This window comes from Somniosus microcephalus, chromosome 21, assembly GCF_052327205.1.
Source record: "Somniosus microcephalus isolate GS21.2 chromosome 21, FLI_Smic_1.0, whole genome shotgun sequence".
In the NCBI taxonomy this organism is placed as follows: Eukaryota; Metazoa; Chordata; class Chondrichthyes; order Squaliformes; family Somniosidae; genus Somniosus; species Somniosus microcephalus.
The window spans coordinates 70,618,998-70,642,446 of NC_141007.1; the positions used below are offsets into that span (position 1 = coordinate 70,618,998).

Here is a 23,449-nt window from a genome sequence, read left to right on the forward strand (position 1 = left end):
CACACCAGTGCAGTACTGAGGGAGTGCTGCCCTGTCAAGGGGCCGTCTTTTGGATGAGACGTTAAACTGAGTCTGCTCTCTCAGGTGGATATAATAGATCCCATGGCACTATTTCGAAGAAGAGCAGGGAGTTCTCCCCGGTGTCATGGCCAATATTTATCCCTCAACCAACATAACAAACACAGATTAGCCGGTCATTATCACATTGCTGTTTGTGGGATCTTGCTGTGCACAAAATGGCTGCCGCATTACAACAGCGACTACACTTCAAAAAAGTACTTCATTAACTGCAAAGTGCTTTGTGACGTCCTGAGGTGGTGAACAGAGCTGTAGAAATGTAACTACTAATATCCCAATCTACTGTAATATCTTCTTCTTTGACTCTGGGCTGATTTTCTACGTAAAATGTGCCATGTAAACACAAGGGGGTAGAATTTGGTCTCTGGCAATATCGCAATGGGTACCCGTTACACTCCCTGCCTGATGCTTAGTTTTATTGAAGGTAATGGACCTGAATATTGAGTGGAGGTGCAACAGGCAGCCGACACCGGGCCACCCAGTTTGCCCTACTGCCCCATACAAATTTCTACCGCTCTGTGCCAACCGGTACACTCCGTGCTGTATCATTCTAATTGAGTATTTCTGACACACCTATTGGCTGCACTACCAGATGTATCCTTTTTCACAATGTGGAGGAGCCAAGAGTTGAAATGCTATCAGGTTAATATTTTTTGGGACACCTAGAGTTACTCCAAATTACTCAACTTTGTCAACGGAGAAATGGGTTCTACATTGCTACCACCCAGAATTCCCTAACCCTGTGCTTTCTTAGCAAAGCTGTGGTCCAAGGGCTCCTTGAAACACCAAGTAAATTTGGTAGTTGGACTGGTGTCGATCAGATTGTGCCCGATTCAAAAAAAGTGGTTTAAATCACACCGACCCACTCACGAGTTGTGGCACATAGATTTGGCTACAGCTCCTAAAAGTCAAGGCATTCCTAGGTTTGACTATCAGAATGGAGCAGCCCTTCCCCTATCTGTTCTGGTATCTAGCTATAAGCATTAGAATTTTATCTTTCACTCTTCAATTGTGACATGAATTACTTTCACTCAATGTTCCATCTGTGAAAGTAGCAGTTTCTCTTTTCAGAATGTGTTCTGTTGCACCTAATGGTTGGGGTTGATTATGATTTATACAGGTTTCAGTACAGCTCCCGCACCCCCCCCCCCCCCCCCCATGATATCCACTTCATGAGCCACACATCTTCAGGTCAAGTTTCGCAGCAGCAGAACTGTCAGCGGTTACATTATTTTGTTGGTGCTGTGATGGTATTTGTGCAGTAGTAAAAGAGTGATACGTCATTACCCATTAATTATACTCTACCTATAATAAAACCGAAAACGCAGGAAACATTTTCAGCAGGCCAGGCAGCATCTGTGGAGAGAGAAACAGAGTTACCGTTTCAGGTCGAAGACCTTTCGGCAGAACTTGGTCAGGTCATCGACCTGAAACGTTAACTCGCTTTCTCGCTCCACAGATGCTGCCTGACCTGCTGAGTATTTCCAGTATTTTCTGTTTATATTTCAGATTTCCAGCATCCGCAGTATTTTGCCATTATGCACTACTTAGTCGGGAATAAATTGAAAAAAATTAAATATGTACCAGGCAGTGAAAGTGATTTGAAGCAGTGCCAGCAGAAAAATAAAATCGCACGGGATGTAGATATATGGGATGAATAATTTGCATATCACAAAAATGAAAAATTCAACATAGTTCCCATTTCTTCTTTTAAAGTGGTACTTTAACGCACAGTATGGTGAAGTGCTAAGACGCAAGTTCATGACTGAATCCTCACACTTGGCCAAGTTGAGACCAGATGCTTCCCTCAGGCACTCTGCCTTCTACAGCCATTTTCAGATTGGTATTGGCAGAAGCAGGTCACCTGTTTCTTGGCCATGGTGCAGTGAGGTCCAATTGGGAGAAAAAGCAGTAGATAATGAGTTAAACCCCAATAAGGAAACTGGCCTATTGCCGAGGAGTATCATTAACCTTCTTTAGCCACTTTTTGAAGTTAACGATCTTGTCAAAAGGCTTGCATTTTTGGTTTTAGGGGGAAAAAAATGACTATTTTTCTTATATTTAAGAGTAAATCCTCACCTGTAAGAAAGCATCCGTGTCTGTAGAAGCTTCATTAGTACGTTCTGGGGGTAGAACGTCACCTGTGTCTTACACCTGCTTACCAGGATTGTAGCAATCTGCGCAATAATTAGCTGAGCATTGGATGTCCGCAGGTTACTCAACACATGCTTCAGTTGTTTATCTATTTTCTCGTTTGTATCAGTCTGTGAAAGAATACGACGTCAGAAATTAATATGGCTAGTGACAATTAAATGTCTTGTAAGGAGTTCGTCCATTCTCAGCCAGGGTAATGCTGTGTAGCATCAGTACCAGTGCAGGAAAAAGGGCTTTACAATATGCAACCTCTGGCGATGTTCCCACCAATATTCATCGTGACCCAAAATATGGACTGAACAGAAATGAGTGGTTTTGAAATCAGGATGCTGTCAATTGTAGGGATTGAGGGAAGCTGAGGCAATTAGATCAGCCCTTACAGCTGAACAAAATATATGAATTGTTCGGTAACTTTATTCAATAATACATCCCCTCCCCACAACAGTGGCAGAAGCTGTGCCAGTTTAACATTCTACAGTATTAATTCAGTATTCACAGTGTAAGGTTTAATTTTATTCTAAATGGATTTGAATAAAATGATTAAAATACTAAGATTTTCAATCTAAAGTGACTACCATTTTTCATGCATACACACAAACACAGTTAGAGAAACAAAAAAGTAAATTAATTTTGCACATCTAATTAATGCATATACCAATCCCATTCTTTTTTTTACGAACGACCTTCAATTACAATTTTATTTTCCAGAATACTTATACCAGTCCAAATAGAATCTAAACAGATTTTAGAAATTTGCAACCTGTCAGACTGAGTTTAATTACTAACACAAGAAAAGACAGCAAATATTAAGTATTACAAGCTCATGGAAAAGTTGTCCATTGCTGACATGATTGAATACAGTAATCAGTAGGTAGTGAAAGAGGGACTGCAGCAGCAGCAGCAGTCAGGTGTGTCACTGAAGCATCCATACTGCTTGCAGTAGTCACAATGGAATATTGTTCACGGAAAGAAATACGTCCCTTAAAATGCAGCCTCCGCGCACTGCCCCGAAAAAGGTAATTTTTTGAAAACACACATCATGTGCGCCAATAATGCTGGGGTGGGGCAGAGGGAGAGAAAGACACACAACGCAGTTTGATGCTGGAACAATGTTTAACATAACATAAGAAATAGGAGCAGGAGTCGGGCACTCGGTCCCTCGAGCCTGCTCCGCCATTCAATAAGATCGTGGCTGATCTTCCACCTCAACTCCACTTTCACCCTATCCCCATATCCCTTGATTCCCTTAATATTCAAAAATCTAGCGAGCTCTGTCTTGAATATACTCAATGACTGAGCCTCCACAGCCCTCTGGGGTAGAGAATTCCAAAGATTCACCACCCTCTGAGTGAAGAAATTTCTCCTCATCTCAGCCCTAAATGGCCGACCCCTTATTCTGAGACTGTGACCCCTGGTTCTAGACTCCCCAGCCAGGGGAAACATCCCCCCTGCATCTACCCTGTCAAGCCCCTTAAGAATTTTGTATGTTTCAATGAGATCACCTCTCATTCTTCTAAACTCCAGAGAATGTAGGCCTAGTCTGCTCAATCTCTCCACATAGGACAATCCCCCCATCCCAGGAATCAGTCTGGTGAACCTTCGCTGCACTCCCTCTATGGCAAGTATATACTTCCTTAGGTAAGGAGACCAAAACTGTACACAATACTCCAGGTGTGGTCTCACCAGGGCCCTATATAATTGCAGTAAGACGTCTTTACTCTTATACTCAAATCCTCTTGTAATAAAGGCCAACATACCATTTGCTTTCCTAATTACTTGCTGTACCTGCATGTTTGTCTTTAGATCTTTGGTTTACCTTAATCTCAGTCAGAAATTGGTCCAGAAAGACAGGCTGTGATTGGGTGCTCACAAGCTGACTACTTCGGCTCCTCAGCTGCAACAGAAAATTTAAGAATAAAAAAAATCTGTACAAGTTTCTTTTTCACATCTGAAGCTTTCCCTTACTGAGCCCTTTCCCCAGTAGACAACCCACCTGGAAATATTATATATTAAAAATTGACTAATTAAACAGCACATTTACAAATACTGGATCTAAATTCAGTTATCACTTGTTCTCAAAGAAAATTTCCACTGTGTTTAGGATGATGCAGTACTCAACACAGACATTTTGCATATTACACAGAATATATCACAAGTGTAAAATGGGACTGGTTGGTAGTCCGATATAGTAATCTTTTACCTCTTCCCGGTATACACCATTCCCCATGCAACTTGCTCTTTAACTTGTGCCCGAAGAACAACTTGCTCAATTTCACTTCCCCATGGGGTAAGCACTGAACCCCTGCTCTGAAATCAGTCAAGATCAGGAAGCAGAGCAAAGCCACATCCTACCAACACATTGCACCAACTACCCAAGCACAACTAATGCATCCCTTCTAAGCAGCACACTGCCAACAGGTTGAACAAAAAAGCAACGCACTTGCAGTCACATGTAGTGCAATCAGCAGCACTGCAACCACCGAATGTGACTGGATATTTGCTCATGTGCGAGAGGATAGATGTAAAATACTCATGTGACAGCAAAAACTCAGCTAAGCAACACACAAAACAAGGACGATTTGTTTTAATTTATAAAATGTTGATACATCGGCAAACACGGCTACTTCCACGTACCAGAGTGCATGCATGATGATCACGATGATTGATGGCCAAGAATCTTTCTCGCATACCGATGCTTGGGCTTACACTTCCCACAGCTATGAATACTCTGCCTCCTTAAAGGCTTTCGTGCGTACATTTCAAAACTTCTCATAGGAACACAACTCCCCCAATATTTCAACTAGCCCCGAGCAGCAATCCCACATACACCAGTCCTCCTTCCAACCCTTTCTATTACAATTTATGCAAGAGTTTTGTGGCTGTAATATTGTACTTTAGACTGCAGAGCCCCATCACGGTTGGTGATTGATCCATGGTGTTATGTGGTTAGTGTGGCGTAATCACATTGCTACAATAAGTTCCATAATCAGCTCCTTTATTAGCCGAGGCACAGAATATAAGAGCAGGGTGGTTATGCTTAAACTGTATAAAACACTAGTTGGGCCACAGCACTGCATGCAGTTCTGGTCACCACATTACAGGAAAGATGTGATTGCACTAGAGAGGGTACAGAGGAGATTTACAAGGATGTTGCTGGGATTGAAGGATTTTAGCTATGAGGAAAGATTGGATAGGCTGGGGTTGTTTTCTTTGGAACAGAGCTGGCTGAGGGGAGACTTAATTGAGGTGTATAAAATTATCAGGGGCCTAGATAGAGTGGATAGGAAGGACCTAATTCCCCTAGCAGAGAGGTCAATAACCAGGAGGCATAGATTTAAAAGGTAGAAGGATTAGAGGGGAGTTGAGGAGAACTTTTTTCACCCAGAGGGTGGTGGGGGTCTGGAACTCACCGCCTTAAAGGGTGGTAGAGGCACAAACCCTTAGCACATTTAAAAAGTACTTGGATATGCCGTGACCTACAGGGCTACGGACCAAGAGCTGGAAAGTGGGATTAGGCTGGATCGCTCTTTTTCGGTTGGCACAGACATGATGGGCTGTAAATTCTTATGACTCGTTAAGAACACATAAGCACCCACATTTTAATATCTGTATGTCCATTCCCCCCCCCCATTTTATTTAGCATTTATACTTTGAAGTTCCGTGTCTAAATTTTTATATTTTAAGTGTTGCTTGCTATTGCTAAATTGTTTGTGCCCTGTGCCAGACCTACTCAGCTTCTCTGCTCTTCTCAACCCAAACATTGTCACATGACCCAGCCTTTCTGTTCTCAATGACCTGAATCTCCCCTTTTCCCCCCGAGCTTGCCGAATGTTGAAGTCCCAGGCCATTAGGCCTTTTCCTCTCACCACCGTACAGACCAATACATTATAGCCAGATGTGGCTGATTGGGAATCCAGATGTGACAAATTGCATTTCTGATTAGTAAATAAAAAAAGAGTAACAGACACTGTTGTTGTGCATTTGGTTTCAATACTCGTATTGGCACAGCGTATGCAAGTGTATTTTAACCGTTTTGTGCATTTGATGGTAAAATTGGAAGATGAAAAGCAGAGTGTGCCAGTGTTTTTTGATTGTTCCGAATTCTTTACCTTTGTTACTGAATGGTGGTAGATGCTTCTTCAGTAAATATACACATGAAGTACGTCTACCTGTATTGTGCAAGTGTGCGTAAGGCATTTTCTACTAAAATAGTGCATGTAGCTAAAATAGTGTTGCCGCAGACATACTTATAGCTAGTCAGCAATTCCAATTGGACAACACTGGTAAAGAGATCCCTGCCAGCCCAGGCTCTCTACTCCAGCAGATCCAAATTACAGAGAGTGGCTCTAAGGAGAGCAGAAGCCAAGTAAGAGACTTACAGAAAGAATGAGGTAGAAAGAATAAGGGAAAACAAGCGAAAGGCACAATAGAGACAAAAGTGAGAGGGAGGGGCGGCGGGGGAGAGGAAGCGCGCGGGAGAGAGAGAGAGAGAGAGAGAGGAAGACAGTTAGAGAGAGGGATACCATCGGAGCCAAGCAGAAAGATAGTTAGATGGAGGAAGAGACACATTTTCTTTTTCTTTCTAATTACAGATGGTCAACTGTTAATTCATAGCAAAGCACACCAAGACGAATGTGAAAGCACGTGCTTACATTTCTCCTGGGTTCCGGTCTAGCAGGGGTGCGTACGAGAGTTTGTTGCAGCTCAGCAGGCTGTTTGTCATCAAGCAGTGCGTTCCAGTTCACAACGGTGGAAATAGCTTTCACTTTTGTGGAAGGAAAAGACAAGAAGCAAGCTGCAGGGGTACATTGTTCCCATCAATTTTCAAATGAATTTAAACTAAAATTAGCTGGCACGTACACATTTGAACAGGAAAAGAGAGGAACCATCCCTCCAGTACTTGTCATTCAATGGCCGTGGAGCACTTTGAGACATCCTGGTTGTGTGAAAGGTGCTATCTAAATGCAAGTTTTCTTTTACCGTGCCCAATTGACTACTCTTCAACTGTAAGCCTAGACAGAGTGTGGAGGCAGGCGATGTCAGTCAAGCCTGGTATTATCCTCAAACACACACAGCAGGAACAGGGATTGTCCAATTTTCTTCCTCTACAACCCAGGGTCAAGGAGACAAAAGGACATGAGAAACAGGAGCAGTAGCAGGCCAATCATCTCCTCGAGCCTGCTCCGCCATTCAATAAGATCATGGCTGATCCAATCTTGGCCTCAACGCCACTTTCCCGCTCTCTCCCCATACCCCTCGACTCCCTTGTAGTTCAAATGTCTGTCAATCTCCGCCTTGAATATATTCAATGACTCCGCCTCCACAGCTCTCTGGGGTAGAGAATTCCAAAGATTCACGACCCTCTGAAGAAATTCCTTCTCATCTCCGTCTTAAATGGGCGACCCCTTATTCTGAAACTATGCCCCCTAGTTCTAGATACCCCCACTCGGGGAAACATCCTCTCATCACCCAACCTGCCCAAATCATACTGGAGTTTCTCAACATCCTCCTCACAGCACACACGCCCACTCAGCTTTGTGTCGTCTGCAAATTTGGAGATGTTACATCTAGTTCCCTTGTCTAGATCATTTATATATATTGTGAATAGCTGGGGTCCAAGGACCGATCCCTGCGGTACCCCACTAGTCACTGCCTGCCATTCTGAAAAAGACCCGTTTATACCAACTCTTTGCTTCCTGTCTGCCAACCAGTTCTCTATCCAAGTCAGTACCTTACCCCCAATCCCATGTGCCTTAACTTTACACGCTAATCTCTTATGCGGGACCTTATCGAAGGCCTTCTGAAAGTCCAGATACACCACATCCACTGGTTCTCCCTTATCTATTTTACCAGTTACATCCTCAAAAAATTACAGTAGATTAGTCAAGCACGATTTACCTTTTGTGAATCCATGTTGACTTTGTCCGATCCTGTCACTGTTTTCCAAGTGCTCTGCTGTTACATCTTTTATAATGGACTCTAGCATTTTCCCCACTATCGATGTCAGGCTTACCGGTCTGTAATTCCCCGTTTTCTCTCTACCACCTTTTTTGAATAGTGGGGTAACATTAGCTACCCTCCAATCCATGGGCAGAAACATGGCAGATGCAATATAACGTGGATAAATGCGAGGTTATCCACTTTGGTGGCAAAAACAGTAAGGCAGATTATTATTTAAATGGCAATAGATTGGGAGAAGGGGAAGTGCAACGAGACCTGGGTGTGCTTGTGCACCAGTCGCTGAAGATAAACATACAGGTGCAGCAGGCGGTTAAGAAGGCAAATGGTATGTTGGCCTTCGTAGCAAGAGGGTTTGAGTACAGGAACAAGGATGTCTTGCTGCAGTTGTACAGGGCCTTGGTGAGACCACATCTTGAGTATTGTGTGCAGTTTTGGTCACCTTATCTGAGGAAGAATGTTCTTGCCATGGAAGGAGTTCAGCAAAGATTCACCAGACTTATACCTGGGATGGCAGGAATGACGTATGAGGGGTTAGTGGGTCGATTGGACTTGTACTCGCTGGAGTTTAGAAGAATGAGAGGTGATCTCATTGAAACTTATAAAATTCTGACAGGACTGGACAGACTAGATGCAGGAAAGATGTTCCCGATGGTCGGGGAGTCCAGAACCAGGGGACACAGTCTAAGGATAAAGGGTAGGCCATTTAGGACAGAAATGAGGAGGAATTTCTTCACCCAGAGAGTGGTGAACCTGTGGAACTCTCTACCACAGAAGGCGGTGGAGGCCAGTTCATTAAATATATTCAAGAAGGAGTTGGATATATTTCTTAAGGCTAAAGGGATCAAGGGTTATGGGGAGAAAGCAGGGACCGGGTACTGAATTTTGATGATCAGCCATGATCGCATTCAATGGCGGAGCAGGCTCGAGGGGCCGAATGGCCTACTCCTGCTCCTATCTTCTATGTTTCTCAGCATCCACCCTCAGAATCTGAAATGTTCCAATAAGATCACCTCTCATTCTGCAAAATTCCAATAAGTATAGGCCCAACCTGCTCAACCTTTCATCATACGTCAACCCCGTCATCCCAGGAATCAACCTAGCGAACCTTCTCTGTACTGCCTCCAATGCAAGTATATCCTTCCTTAAATATGGAGACAACAACTGTACGCAGTACTCCAGGTGCGGTCTCACCAGCGCCCTGTAAAGTTGCATCAAAACTTCTCTACTTTTATACTCCATACCCCTTGCAATGAAGGCTAACATTCCACTAGCCTTCCTAAATTCTTGCTGTACCTGCATGCTAACTTTTTGTGTTTCATGTACTGGGACCCCCAGGTCCCTTTGTACCGCAGCATTTTGTAGTCTCACTCCATTTTAATAATAATTTGCTTTTTCATTCTTCCTTCCAAAGTGGGTAACCTACACCACATCCACTGGTTCCCCTTTATCCACCCTGTTTGTTACACCCTCAAAGAACTCTAGCAAGTTTGTCAAACACGATTTCCCTTTCATAAAACCATGTTGACTCTGCTCGATTGTCTTATGATTTTCTAAATGGCCTATTACCTCCTTAATAATGGATTCCAGCATTTTCCCAGTGACAGGTGTTAGGCTAACTGGTCTATAGTTTCCTGCTTTCTGTCTCCCTCCTTTCTTGAATAGTGGTGTTACATTTGCGGTTTTCCAATCCCCTGGGATCTCTCCAGAATCCAGGGAATTTTGGTAGATTACAACCAACGCATCCACTATCTCTGCAGCCACTTCTTTTAAGACCCTAGGATGCAGGCCATCAGGTCCAGGGGACTTGTCGGCCTTTAGCCCCATTAGTTTGCCTAGTACTTGTTCTCTAGTGATAAAGATTGTTTTAAGTTCCTCCCTCCCGATAGCTCCTTGATTATCTAGTTGAGTGCAGCCACTGTTGCCCCAGCTCACAATCAGCCACTTGGCACAGGCCATTTAAAAGCACATACAGTACAAAAAGTTCTTCTATCCACAAGTACAATACAAAATGTTAAATGTTAAATATTGAAAGCAAGGTGAAAAGTAACGTTAAAATTTTGCACACTTTAAACAGTGGTGACCTACCTGTAGCATTTGGCTGTTTGAGTTTGCCAAGCACAGCTGCCAGAGAAGAGGTTTCACACGTAAATGGGATTACAGTCAGCACCTTTCCATGAGGCACAAAGAGTTTCCCACTGTAACACCACAACTGAAGAATAAAAGATATAACTTTCAACAAAATCATGGCCAAAAAAGACTGCAATTCTGACAAGACCTTTTCTCACCATTGCTGTTTCTAACATTTCCCATTGCAAAAATTACAAGTCAGTAGGATGGAATGAGCCACCTTGAGACCACACCACTTATTGGTTGACTTATCAAGAAGTACAAAGTCCAGGAAGGGATCCCACTCCCATTTCTCCACCATGTCCAGAGGACCTGGGCAAGAAGGTTAAGCATAGCACCAACCCTCTTTCACGAGGTGCAAGTGGTGGTGCCTGGAATACATCAATTACAAGACGACAAATTAGTGAACCATAAAGGAATTGGGGGGAAAGTGAGGCACTCCGCTTTAAGAAACCATGACGTGAGCTCTGAAAGGTGATACTGAAGTTAAGGTCTCAAATACTCCACCAATTGAAGCCAGATACAACATAACCATTGGGCAGGGTCAGGATATGTGCAGACTAGCCACCACAGGAGTCACCCTTCAGTGAGACATAGAAACATAGAAGATAGGAGCAGGAGTAGGCCATTCGGCCCCTCGAGCCTGCTCCGCCATTCAATGCGACCATGGCTGATCATCCAAATTCAGCACCCTGTCCCTGCTTTCTCCCCATATCCCTTGATCCCTTTAGCCATGAGACTGGAAATGAGGCATGCTCCCTACTTAGGTCATCACTGAGTTATTTCTACCCATAACGTTTTCTATTTGGATGTCTCCAATTAGTAGTTTTAAGAAGACACTCTAGGTAAGACAGAGACATTATTGGTGTACAGTTGCCTCTCTCAACATTCAGTATTAACTAGGGGAATAAAGTCCCCTTAAATTAAAGGCAACATAGAAAGCAAGGTACCTGTCCGAAGCTTCCGTCTGGGAACTTCTTCCATGCCTGGAGTGTTTGGAACCTTGTATTCCAGATACTCAAAGAATCTGAAAGAAAACCACAAATATACCTCTTTACAGAAGAGTGCACTAATCTCAGTCACTGCTTTCCCTCCCTAGAGAACAACTCTTCTGAATTCAGCTGAAATGAACTGACAATGTTACAGACGAGAGCCTGGTGATGACGGATCAAGGACTACGTCCAGGAACTCGGGCAGAAAATAAATCTGTTACCTAACTGCTAGAAATACATTTTTAATTTCCAATGACCAACCACAAAGACCCACTGATACATCGGGAATTTAACTGGGGTTCAATGCTACTGTAAATACCGTGAATAAATGCCCGGAGGGGGGAAAGAAATAACATTGACATTTCTCAGCATCACCTGCAGCTCATTATATGCGATCAGTTCAGGAGCCTGAAGGTCACCATTTTCCATTAGTTTTTAAAAAAAATTCTGCAAACAGCAGTTAAAAGAGACAAGACATTCGTACCTTCTTGAGAATATAATAGATTGTGGTGTCAGCTAGACTTGGAGTTATTTTTTCCCTTGCCCCAGATGGATCTACTACATTGCAGCTGTCCAAGGCATCATCCCAGTCTCGAGATCTACCAACAGCATCCTGACACCAGCTACCAAGGGCAGACCAGGCTGACTGCCCACCAATTTTTCCTTTCTCTGCTCAGCACTTTCCTCAGAGACATATTGAAATTGACACCTTGGCCCAGACAATTCTGGCACAGAGCCACAATCCACTATCTTCTGATGTTGCACTTTTCCACTCGCACACCTTGAAAATAACAACTTCTTCCCTGCTGTAAATGTCTTAGTATCCGTACCTTTGATAGTGCACTGAAGGGAATGCGGAGCCCCGAACACAGCAATATGAGCCTCATCCAGGACCAGGACAGCAGCATGGTCTAGAGAATCCTCACAACTTGGCAGCTTTAGCAGTAATGACTGTGGCAGGACCTGCTCCTTCTCAGCTGAATTTCTGTTTAATGACAACTGCATTGTGTAAATACAGCCACTGGAATCTGAGGCAAAAGAGGGAAGCAAAGTTTCAGTTACAAATATAACTGCATCTAATTTTTTTTTTGGAATACACACACCTCAGTTACTCCTCTACTGGGAAAAAAACCTATACCGAGTAGATATCTAATCAACCTCTGTACTGAGTACTGGCATAATTCAATTTCCACACAGGGGACACATCATCAGCTGTTGCAACTCACTTGTGCCAGATGCATATGTGGGATGAATGGTTTCATTTGGATAAAACAATGGTCCCACAAGTGCCTGGTTTCTGCAGCAGACAAGAGTGGCACTAATAACAATCTTTAAGCAGTTTACATTCACCTTTGCTATTTCAATGGTATTTGATAAGGAGCGTATAGTTTGGGACATGATGCAACCTTGTGGGATTCTAGATAGTCTCTGCAGCTGGACTGAAATGGCAACTTGAGCATCATATAGAAAATGTCTGACAAACATTTAACAATGTCAAAAAAGCCCCACTCAGTTTTAAATATGGGCAGCGATGAAATACAAAATAGCTTCACGAAAATATCAGAGATCAACAAGGTAAACAGTCTTAAGCTACGTCCAGTTAGTTGTGAAGGGCTCATGTACTGATGGACTAAGGATAGATGGAAAAAAGTATGTTCTTGGCTTCCTCTCTCCCCAGTCAATCACCCAACAGGTCATCGGTGTTTGAAAACACAGTTTCAACTGGTTGAATGCAATCCATTCTAACTCTATTGAAGACAGTTGGGTCTTATTGATAATGGCCTCACAACAGACCAGCAAGTTAGTTCGGCAACAACAGTATTCTCAACTGCTATTGAGCCTGCAGCCTGATTTTTGAAGGCTCAGTGACAGTAACTAATACTGATGGAATAGTAACACTGAAATATATTATCCCCTTGGAATTAATCCCATTGTTACACCAGAACTTATTCTGATATCAGCGTAAATCTGACATTATTTTTAGCATCAAATCAACAGCCCGTGTTGCACTTCCCTTCAGACCCTCCAAGGATGGGGCTTGAACACACACTGGTTCCAGCATGACACTATCAACTACAGCCAACCTAATAACAGAATGAGCCAACACCAGAGGACATGTATTGGTAACTGGAATATATCCATAAAGTGTTTAATTTCACCCGAAATCTGAAGCATGTCTACCATGCTCCAGTCCAATGTTGCCCCAGATTTCAACGGGCACTGTCGGTATTAGACAGAAAGTTTGTCCTTTGCACAAGCGGTGCCAGCATTGTAAAACTATTATTTACAGTACAACAGCACAATAGCTCAAGGAGCCTACAGCATTGCATCTGTTCTCAAATGCCTGCTACAAACACGGTTGACTATCAAATATAGTACGCACACATCCATTGTTAGCTATCACAAGGTATGGCAGTGTGGAAAATAATTACATTATGGTCATAGCCGATTATAAAACCACACACTAGCGGTTTCTAAAATATTCTTAATTTAAGTCGCATGTAACGAACACAACTTACATAAACACATCAGGATGGTGCCCTCTTGTTTAAGGGAAAGCACAAAGCTCAAAGGACGACCATTCTCTTCTCCTGAATCCAATTTAAATTTGTGCTGTACATTGGGGTTTAGCTTCTGTGCATATAGATGGAACATCCCATCCTATAAATAAAACCAATCTTTGAACCATTAAAATATTAAGAACTTCACCCCCGAAAACAATAAACCCTCATCAAGTTAGTACCTCCCCATCCCAACTGAGGGCAAGTGATAGCAGTGTGGAGAAAGGTAGAAACTAGTGTCGAACCACTTAATCGTACAACTATCCAAATTGAGAGATTTGACCAGTTCCTCTAGTTATTTTCTCCCATTTCCCCATAGATCTTGCACCATTCAGAACATTGACAGGCAGCCTACTCCCTGTCCTTTAGCAATACCACCCTCAAACTGGTTGATAGAAAGCATGCAAGAATGATCTACGATGACTTCTTGGGAATTACCAGGCCTCAACTCAGTGCTTCTTCACAGTGACTTGGTTCAGATTAGGGACAGCACTCTCTCATCTCAGCATTCTGTGCTGCTTCACATCAAACAATTAAAAAATATCTTGAAACAAGTCACTGATACAACTACTGCTAAGTCACTTGTCATATCTCACTTTCACACTGCACAGCTACAGCTTACTGGGAGCAGGGATTGCAGCTGAGAGATTAAGCATTTAGCAAGGAATAAATTAAAGTGACAAAAATATATTCCCCATTAATTAGTACACAGCTGTATCCATGCGATAGAATAAATCTCAACATTAGAACAGGTCAGTCATTTGACAGTCAATACTCAGTTTTAAGGTGCAACATGACACTGCATCAAAGTGCAAGGTGGTCACAAAAAAACTTACTGGAAAAAATTGGTACAACTCGAGAGAAATGACAACTTTCAGCCATTTTTTTTGTCCCACAAAAAAATAAGCCTGTAATTTCTTTTAAATTGAGAAACCGAGGTGAAGGGCCAAGGCTCTCGGTTCAGGCAGGACGTCACTAAGACTGAAAAGAGCAGAAGAGACAGAATAAATTTGGCAAGTAGCGATTCGACAACACCAAGCCTTGGGTTTTAAAAACCGGCAGGTTGTAAGAAGGTGGAACTGGGAGGAAAAAAATGAGTTGAAGTTGGGATGGCGTGATGCACTTCAATATGAAATATGCTCAAGTGCTGGAGTGGGGTTTGCCCCACAATCTTCTGACTAAAGCACGAGTGCTACTAAGCCCACACTGGAGGAACAACAGGAATATTGATAGGAGACCTCATCATCGCAATACGATAAAATAAAGACAAAATGGAGGTTCCCAACATCTTACAAGGAGTTCGTCACCAACGAGTGAACTATTCTGTTGATGATCATGACGTACTCAATTTTTATTCAAATTAAGGAATTAAAAAAAATTATTCTCCGGTTGTGGGCATTGCTGGCATTTCTTGCTCATTCATAGTTTCACTAGGAAGGTAGCAGGTGGACCCTCCTCTTAAACCATGAGGTGAAGGTACTCCCACAGTACTGTTAGGGAGCGAGTGCCAGGATTTTGACCCAGCGACAGTTAAGTAACATGATATATGTCCAAGTCAGGATGGTGTGTGACTGGGATGTGACGGTGATGGTGTTCCCATGCGCCCGCTACCCTTGACCTTCTAGGTGGTGGAGGTTGCGGGTTTGGGAGGTGCTGCCAAAGAAGCCTTGGCGGGTTGCTGCAGTGTATGGTACACACTGCAGCTACAGTACGTCGGTGGTGGATATTTACGCAAGCAAATGAGGTGCCGATCAAGCGAAATTAACCCAGCGTACTCCTTGCATACCTTTTCGGTGACGAGCAATAGAACAGGGCTGCCAGCTTCCAGTAAAGTGTCACTCCACCTACAAATAAAATGAATTACATATTTATGTGTAAACACTTCAGCAAACAAAAGTTACATCTCAGTTATCGAAAAAATATTTTCAAGAGCAAGAGACCCATTAGCAAACTTAAACAGCAGTTATCTAATCTCCGAGAGTCAGGTCACTTTCATAAATTATTTTAACTTTGATTTATGGTTTATGACATCACCTGGACACAAGATTAGATTACTGCCTTATCATTCACTCAGCGGTGCCCATTAGCAATTGTGTATAGTAAGGGGGAAGGAAGGAAGCTAGGGATGGATGAGGAGGGGGAAGGGGGAGGTTGTTGAGTTATTTGATTTCCACAGGGGCAGCAATTGGGTGCTAGTCAGCATCAACAACTCGAAGTTATGGAGGAGTGGGAAAACATTAAATCACGATTTCTGCTTCGGATTGCCACCCAGCGACAATGCAGCTGTGTTTGATGAGGATGTTAAGCTTGACTGGATGCCTTTCACTGTTGAATGAGCAAATGCTACTTGGGTGAGGTAGCAGAAGGCTGTTGGCTCCTGGGGAACCGCACCCTCATTGAGATTTGCAAAGTCAGCACTGACCAAGAATCCTTGTCTGCTTGGCTAACGACCAAACTACCCAGTGCATTTTATCCCCCACAGCACCAGGAGGGACGAATTCTCAGCCATAATTTATTTTCTCATCAAACCCGCCCCAAAAATACAAGTCTTAATCATTCCCAATTCACATCAAGTTCCTCTAGAGAAAAAAAAGTAAGATATGGACATAATAAACAAAAAGTTTAAAAAAAAATCCTCACAGACAGCACTAATGATGTACAATCTTGCTAGATACATCTACTGATACTAACCTGATGACTTCATCTTTCGATAGGACACTTTCGATTTCCTGCTGTGGAGCTGACAGAAGGGCATCAAGTTGTCTTACGCCTCCTCGCTCGAAGAGCACCAGAGGCTCTGTATCGGGATGTGTATGTATCTGGTAGATGTCAGCTGCTAACTGAAATGCATTGGAAGAATCAGATGGATTAACTTCCATTTCCTTTGTAACCTTTCCCTCTTGGACATCACCACAAACATCTTTCCCAAGAATTACTGAAAAAAGGGAGCTATAATAAGATTGTTTCTCCAATCATGCCTCGGTAATATGATTGGAAGCACAAAGACTTAACAGCACGACTTTACAGCAAGGTATAAAGAACAAAAAATAAAGCTAAATAACGTGTAAAGCCAACTCAATGATTTGTACATAACCTGGGATACAGTAAAGTGAATCCTGTTCACAGGATCACAGAAACCCCACAGTGCAGATAGAGGCCATTTCGGCCCATCGAGCCTGCACCGACACATATCCCACCCGATCCCCGTCACCCCTACACCAACACATATCCCAGTTATTTACTGTCGCTGGGGCAGTTAGTTATTTTCTGTCGCTGGGGCAGTTTCTCTGCAGATTGCATGATTGGCTTTCTTTATTTAAAAAAAATTAATACACTTTTTTCTCCCGAGGTCAATTACATACTTTCCATTCCCGAGGAAGTTTTTCTAGTTTGAAATATATTATATCTGCATGTACTACCTGTCTGCATAACTTGATTCCTTGTCGTCACATTTTTGTCACATCTTTTTGTGTCAACTGTTTCCCATTATAAATTCCTACGTCAAGACCTATGATGGGGTTTGCCTAACCCCTCATTCTGATTGCACAATCTCTGGCCACCAGATTCCCACAAATCATTCGAAGTGCACGAATGGGATTAGAACCCTACTCATGTGGGCAACAGCAACATGACTGGGTGGGCTGAACGGCCCGTTTCCGTGTGGTTTCTTTACAATTCTACCTAAGGTTTATGGACAGGAAGCAGTGCTCTACGCAAGGTTTTTAATAACACTAATTGATCTCCCATGGTGTTGCACACGGGGAGTCAAGACCAAGTACACTTTCAAGATGAGGCAGGGTTAGAAGGTGGGTGATAAATGAGCACATACGTAATTCAGTCACACGTTCTGCCCATATTTTTATAGTCCCATTATGAATTCCAATGCCCACAGCACCTCACTGGGGAAGGGTTGTAATTACTGCAAGACAGGTTTACAGTTTCCATTAGATATGGACAGAGGAATTTATAATGGAAGAAATGTAACCTGTAATGTACGCAGCCTAAGATTTTTAATGTGTTACTCGGTCCCTTGTGACGGGAGGGGAGTGAGGGGCCAGAAAGCAAAATCTTCCCTGGGGAAATCATTACTTGAAGGTCACAACATGTAGAGTCGGATGTGGAGCGGCTGTTGGGGATCTAGACATTTACTAAAAATTCCCTTAGGGGGCTGAGAAAGGTTGCAGCTGCCAGGCCGCAGGTTCCTAGACCAGGAGGACAATCACTGTGGGACAGGTGTTGGAAGAGCAGTCTGGGGGGAGGCCAGACCAACCACCTGGAACATTGCAGAGGCTGCAGCTCAGAACGGAGCCAGCCTCAAACAGAACTCAGAACCCAAGGAGCGACGGAAGCTTTGAAAGAAGTTGCCTAAACAGTAGACTCCAGGTGACCTGTATGGAGGCAAAGGTTTTACAAATCTGATTTTAAGTTTAGTGTTACATTTTTAATTTACCCGTACCAACATGCTTGACACTACTGGAGGCCCAGAGCCTTGCTCCACACTGACACTCGGTGGACACAGCCCATAACTTCATGCAGACTTAAACGTTACAGTGTAACAGCAGCTGTTGTGTTAGCAGCTGGGGAGTAACTACAGTTCAACATTACTAATATTTTATTACAAAAATTTTAATATTGAAACCCCTACCAGAGCCACCTGCAGGCATAACGTATTTCAAGTAAGTCTAATCTAAAAGTCATTAAGACAGTTGACAGAGGTTTTCAACATACAGGAAACTCTTTCATCCGGGACCAGCGTGGTGCCGATTTATCAAAAAGTCCAGATTACAGAGAGTTATAGTTAAAAGGTACAAGAGCTCCGTACACAGCAACAAATCCAGGCTTCCCTGTTGCTTAGCAACAGCTGCAAGAACCCCGGCCACAGACCAAGCGTCCCTGTTGCTTAGCAACAAGTGCAGAAACCCCCGATTACACAGCCAAGAATCAAGAAACGGCCACTAATATGAAGAAAAACGTAACTGAACCTACTCCTGAATTTTGCCGGTTAACCGAGATTTCCGGTTGTTTGGGTGCCGGTAAATCGAGTTTCCTGTACAGGAAACTTTGGTTTATCCGGAGGTTATATGTCCGGAATACTCGATCTAACGGCAAAAATCAGGAGCCGTTTTCTATATGCTTTTTTTAGTTCTCGTTGCTTTTCCCCCCCCCCCCAGTCAAGCACTGCAAGGTCTGTAGCTATAGCAACAGCTTCAGCTACAGACGCTTGCAGCTGCAGCCGATTGTTTTGAAGCTGTTGCTAAGCAACAGGGTTTGTTGATTCACACGGAGCTTCTCAGTTTCGTATGTTTAAACATTAACTCTGGTATGTCCGGCACTTTTGATGTTACGGCACCAGCTCGGTCCCGTCAGTGCCAGATATCAGAAAGTTTCCTGTATTTTGAAATTGAATGTTTCGATCCACCTATCATTTTAATATAATATAGGTATGAGAGAGGGCGTCTTACCTTGAATATTGCCACTTATTCAAATACAAAACATTTCACTGTTCTGAATGCCACAGAAATTTAACTTCCAAAATAATAAGTAAAATTCAAGTGCTTTTAAATGCATTTTGTACTGCAGAGTAAATAAACTACCTACCTCACATATACAAAAAAATAAATTCTACATCTCTTGTATGGAATTGTACAATTTGCTGAACCATTAGAATTACTTAATAACTCATTATAAATTAGACTACAATCCTCAAGGACACGCATATTGTGTATAACCCTCAGGGTGGTGTTGAAGCCTTTCCAGAAATACTCATTCCTAATGATAAATATTACTTTATAAAGCTGGATTATGTTACTTTGCTTTGTATTCTACTTCTGGTAAAGGGAACCAATGTGATTCTCAACCTACTGTTGCTTTAAATGTTTTTTCCAGATTGACATCTTCATCCTTCCATATTCTTAAAACCTAGAAGGCAATGAGATGAAAAACACAATTAATGTTAAAATGTATGGACCACAAATGAGAAGCAATGTGACTGTAATTAGTTCCTTTTTCTGTGCACATTTCTGCTTATGAAGGCGAAGCTGAATGTCAGGGTCATTCATTCTTGGCACCTGTTACCAGCATTAAGCCCTACTATGATAGGTGCAGAATGGGCTAGATGCAGAGTTAACGCCTCGTCTACTTGGCCCCAAATTTTACAACAGCAGTAACGGCATCGTGAAGGGCCCCAACATTAACCACCACGATGGCCTCACTGAAATTGCAATTTGTGCCAAATTATGGTTAGTTTGTACTATGGACCCTTGGTCACAAGGAAATAATGCAAACACATATCACAAAACACCCTTGTAGTTGGCAGAGACACAGAGCTTTCATCCCATCAGTCCAGATTGGATTTGATCCTGGGTTACTGATCTAGGAGAGAGGAAAGACTACTTTGGAGTGGCCTGACTATGGTTTCACTTGGAGAGCGCAAAATTGAAACCAAATAACAGATCACATTGCCCCAAATCAACAAAGGGAACAATGGATAACTTTGAAAGAAAATAGTCATTCATCATGGATGATGAAATTCTATATGTGAGCAAGAAACAATAAAGGCCGTAAGAGGAATTGAAAGGGAATACTAAATATATTTTTTAAAACAGCAAATTTACTACATTTCTATTTCAAATGCTACAGTATCCATTTGCAACCAGAAGTAACCTCCATTTTTTTCTGATTACACTGCTGTGAAGCGCCTTAGGATATTTTTCTACATTAAGGGTGCTGTATAAATGTAAGCTTTTGTTATTGCACCTTGGTTCATACGGCCTGGTTGTGATTGGGAGTAGGGTCTCCAGGAGGGAACTCTGCACATGCATGCAAGCACACACACAGCTGTTCCAAGCTGCTAAAATGTGACTGCACTTCAAAAGTACTTCACTGGCTGTAAAGTGCTTTGGGACGTCCTACGGTTGTGAAAGGAGCCATATAAAAATGCGAGTCTTTCTTTCTGTCTACTGAAAACATAGATGGGAGTGTTTGCAAACTGAAGAGAGTTGAATAAGGACTTTTTAAGTTAGTTAATGAAGTGTCCAGGATGTCGAAGGGACTTGCTGAGCACCTTAAGCCTGGTTTGACAACACGCTGGAGTTATGCATGACTCTTGAATTATATTGCAAATTTTACCAAACATATGGCAAGAAGCAGAACTACTTGAATCCCGAATGTCTTTATATTCCTTACCTTATGATCATGAACAACAACATATTCTCCAGTCTGGCTGTTGTAGACAGCAGGACATGAGATTTTTTGGGTTTGCTTGACCGTCCAACTTCCAAGAGGCTTTTGATCCGACACCTTCACAACGCCAAGCACAGAACACACAAGAATGCAAACTTTATTGATGTAAACGCTTTTCTAGATTCTTACAACTTAGCCTGCATACTCTTATCGGATGAGATGTTAAACCGAAGCCCTGTCTGCTCTCTCAGGTGGACGTAAAAGGTCCTATGGCACTATTTCACAGAAGAGCAGGGGAGTTCTCCCCGGCGTCTTGGCCAATATTTATCCCTCAATCAACATCATAAAAAAAGAGATCTAGTCATTACCACATTGCTGTTTGAGAGCTTGCTGTGCGCAAATTGGCTGCCACGTTTCCCACACTACAACAGTGACTACTCTCCAGAAGTACTTCATTGGCTGTAAAGCGCTTTGGGACGTCCCGTGGTCGTGAAAGGCGCTATAGAAATGCAAAAGTCTTCCTTTCTATTCCCTGCGGCGTCCACTGGTCGAGGAAAGGGCTGAGATGCTGCGCATGTTCAACATATTCTGTCCCCCTCCCCAATCTTCTTGGTTTAATCTCTCCCATTTACCGAGATAACACGGCAGGCGAGTACCGAGGAGGTGCCATTAAAGTGTCCTGTCTTCCCTCCCTCCACCTCCCTTCCCCCCACCCTCACATCGCCCCTCACCCCTAACCCCCCGTTGTCACCCCCCGCTGACCCTTGCCCCCGTCTCCCCCCTTCGTGCCTCCCCTCACCCCCCGTCATCTCCCCCTCCTTCCCCGTTGTCTCCCCCTCCTTCAACCTCTCCGTCGTCTCACCCCCCTCACCTCACCCCCCTCCTTCCCCCCCTCGTCTCACCTCCTCCTTCCCCCCCTTCGTCTCACCCCCTCCTCCACCCCCGTCGTCTCACCTCCTCCTTCCCCCCCTTTGTCTCACCCCCCTCCTCCCCCCCCGTCGTCTCACCCCCCTCCTTCCCCCACCGTTGTCTCACCCCCTCCTCCCCCCCGTCGTCTCACCCCCTCCTTCCCCCGTCGTCTCAACCCCTCCTTCCGCCCCTCACCCCCCGTCGTCTCACCCCCTCCTTCCCCCCTCACCCCATCTTCCCCCCCTCACCCTGTCGTCTCACCCCTCCTTCCCCCTCACCCCCCCATCGTCTCGCCCCTCCCGTCGTCTCACCCCTCCTTCCCCCTCACCCCCCCCGTCGTCTCACCCCTCCTTCCCCCCTCACCCCCCCCGTCGTCTCACCCCTCCTTCCCCCCCCTCACCCCACCGTCGTCTCACCCCTCCTTCCCCCCCTCACCCCACCGTCGTCTCACTACTCCTTCCCCCCGCCCCCCCCCCGTAGTCTCATCCCCCGTCTCACCTCCCTCCTTCCCCCCTCCTGTCGTCTCACCCCCCTCCACCCCCCCCGTCGTCTCACCCCCCTCCTTCCCCCCCCCCGTCGTCTCACCCCCCTCCTTCCCCCCCCACCGTCGTCTCACCCCCCCCTCCCCCCCCACCTCGTCTCACCCCCCTCCTCCCCCCCCCGGTCTTCTCACCCCCTCCTCCCCCCCCGCCGTCTCACCCACCTCCTTCCCCTCCCCCCCTGGTCGTCTCCCCCCCTCCTCCCCCCCGTCGTCTCCCCCCCTCCCCCCCGCCGTCGTCTCCCCCCCTCCTCCCTCCGCCGTCGTCTCACCCCCCTCCCGTCGTCTCCCCCCTCCCGCCGTCTCACCCCCCTCCTCCCCCCCGCCGTCGTCTCACCCCCCTCCTCCCCCCCGCCGTCGTCTCACCCCCCTCCTCCCCCCGCCGTCGTCTCACCCCCCTCATCCCCCCCGCCGTCGTCTCACCCCCCTCCTCCCCCCCGCCGTCGTCTCACCCCCCTCCTCCCCCCCGCCGTCGTCTCACCCCCCTCCTCCCCCCGCCGTCGTCTCACCCCCTCCCCCCCCCCGTCGTCTCACCCCCCTCCCGTCGTCTCACCCCCCTCCCGTCGTCTCACCCCCCCTCCGCCGTCGTCTCAACCCCTCCTCCCCCCCACCGTAGTCTCACCCCCCTCCCGTCGTCTCCCCCCTCCTCCCCTCCCGTCGTCTCACTCCCCTCCTTCCCCCCCCGTCTCACCCCTCTTCCCTCCTTCCCCCCTCGTCTCACCCCCCTTTCCCCCCCTCGTCTCACCCCCCTTCCCCCCCCCGCCGTCGTCTCACCCCCCTCCTCCCCCCCGCCGTCGTCTCACCCCCCTCCTCCCCCCCACCGTCTCACCCCCCTCCTCCCCCCCCGTCGTCTCACCCCCCTCCCGTCGTCTCTCCCCCCCTCCGCCGTCGTCTCACCCCCTCCTCCCCCCCACCGTAGTCTCACCCCCCTCCCGTCGTCTCCCCCC

General features: G+C 45.1%; 1 protein-coding gene across 1 annotated transcript in view; it reads right to left on the reverse strand.

Annotated features, from left to right (window-relative positions):
* nol11 (nucleolar protein 11) overlaps positions 1-23,449 on the reverse strand; it is a 39,200-nt gene that overhangs the window by 13,488 nt on the left and 2,263 nt on the right. The window contains exons 2-12 of the mRNA XM_085963914.1: positions 21,059-21,172; positions 19,736-19,792; positions 16,565-16,713; positions 15,660-15,717; positions 13,832-13,973; positions 12,143-12,340; positions 11,271-11,347; positions 10,279-10,402; positions 6,885-6,997; positions 4,049-4,126; positions 2,158-2,342 (exon numbers count right to left, since the gene is read on the reverse strand). Of these exons, the coding sequence (XP_085820040.1) occupies positions 2,158-2,342; positions 4,049-4,126; positions 6,885-6,997; positions 10,279-10,402; positions 11,271-11,347; positions 12,143-12,340; positions 13,832-13,973; positions 15,660-15,717; positions 16,565-16,713; positions 19,736-19,792; positions 21,059-21,172 (1,295 nt within the window). The remainder of the gene's footprint in view (positions 1-2,157; positions 2,343-4,048; positions 4,127-6,884; positions 6,998-10,278; positions 10,403-11,270; positions 11,348-12,142; positions 12,341-13,831; positions 13,974-15,659; positions 15,718-16,564; positions 16,714-19,735; positions 19,793-21,058; positions 21,173-23,449) is intronic.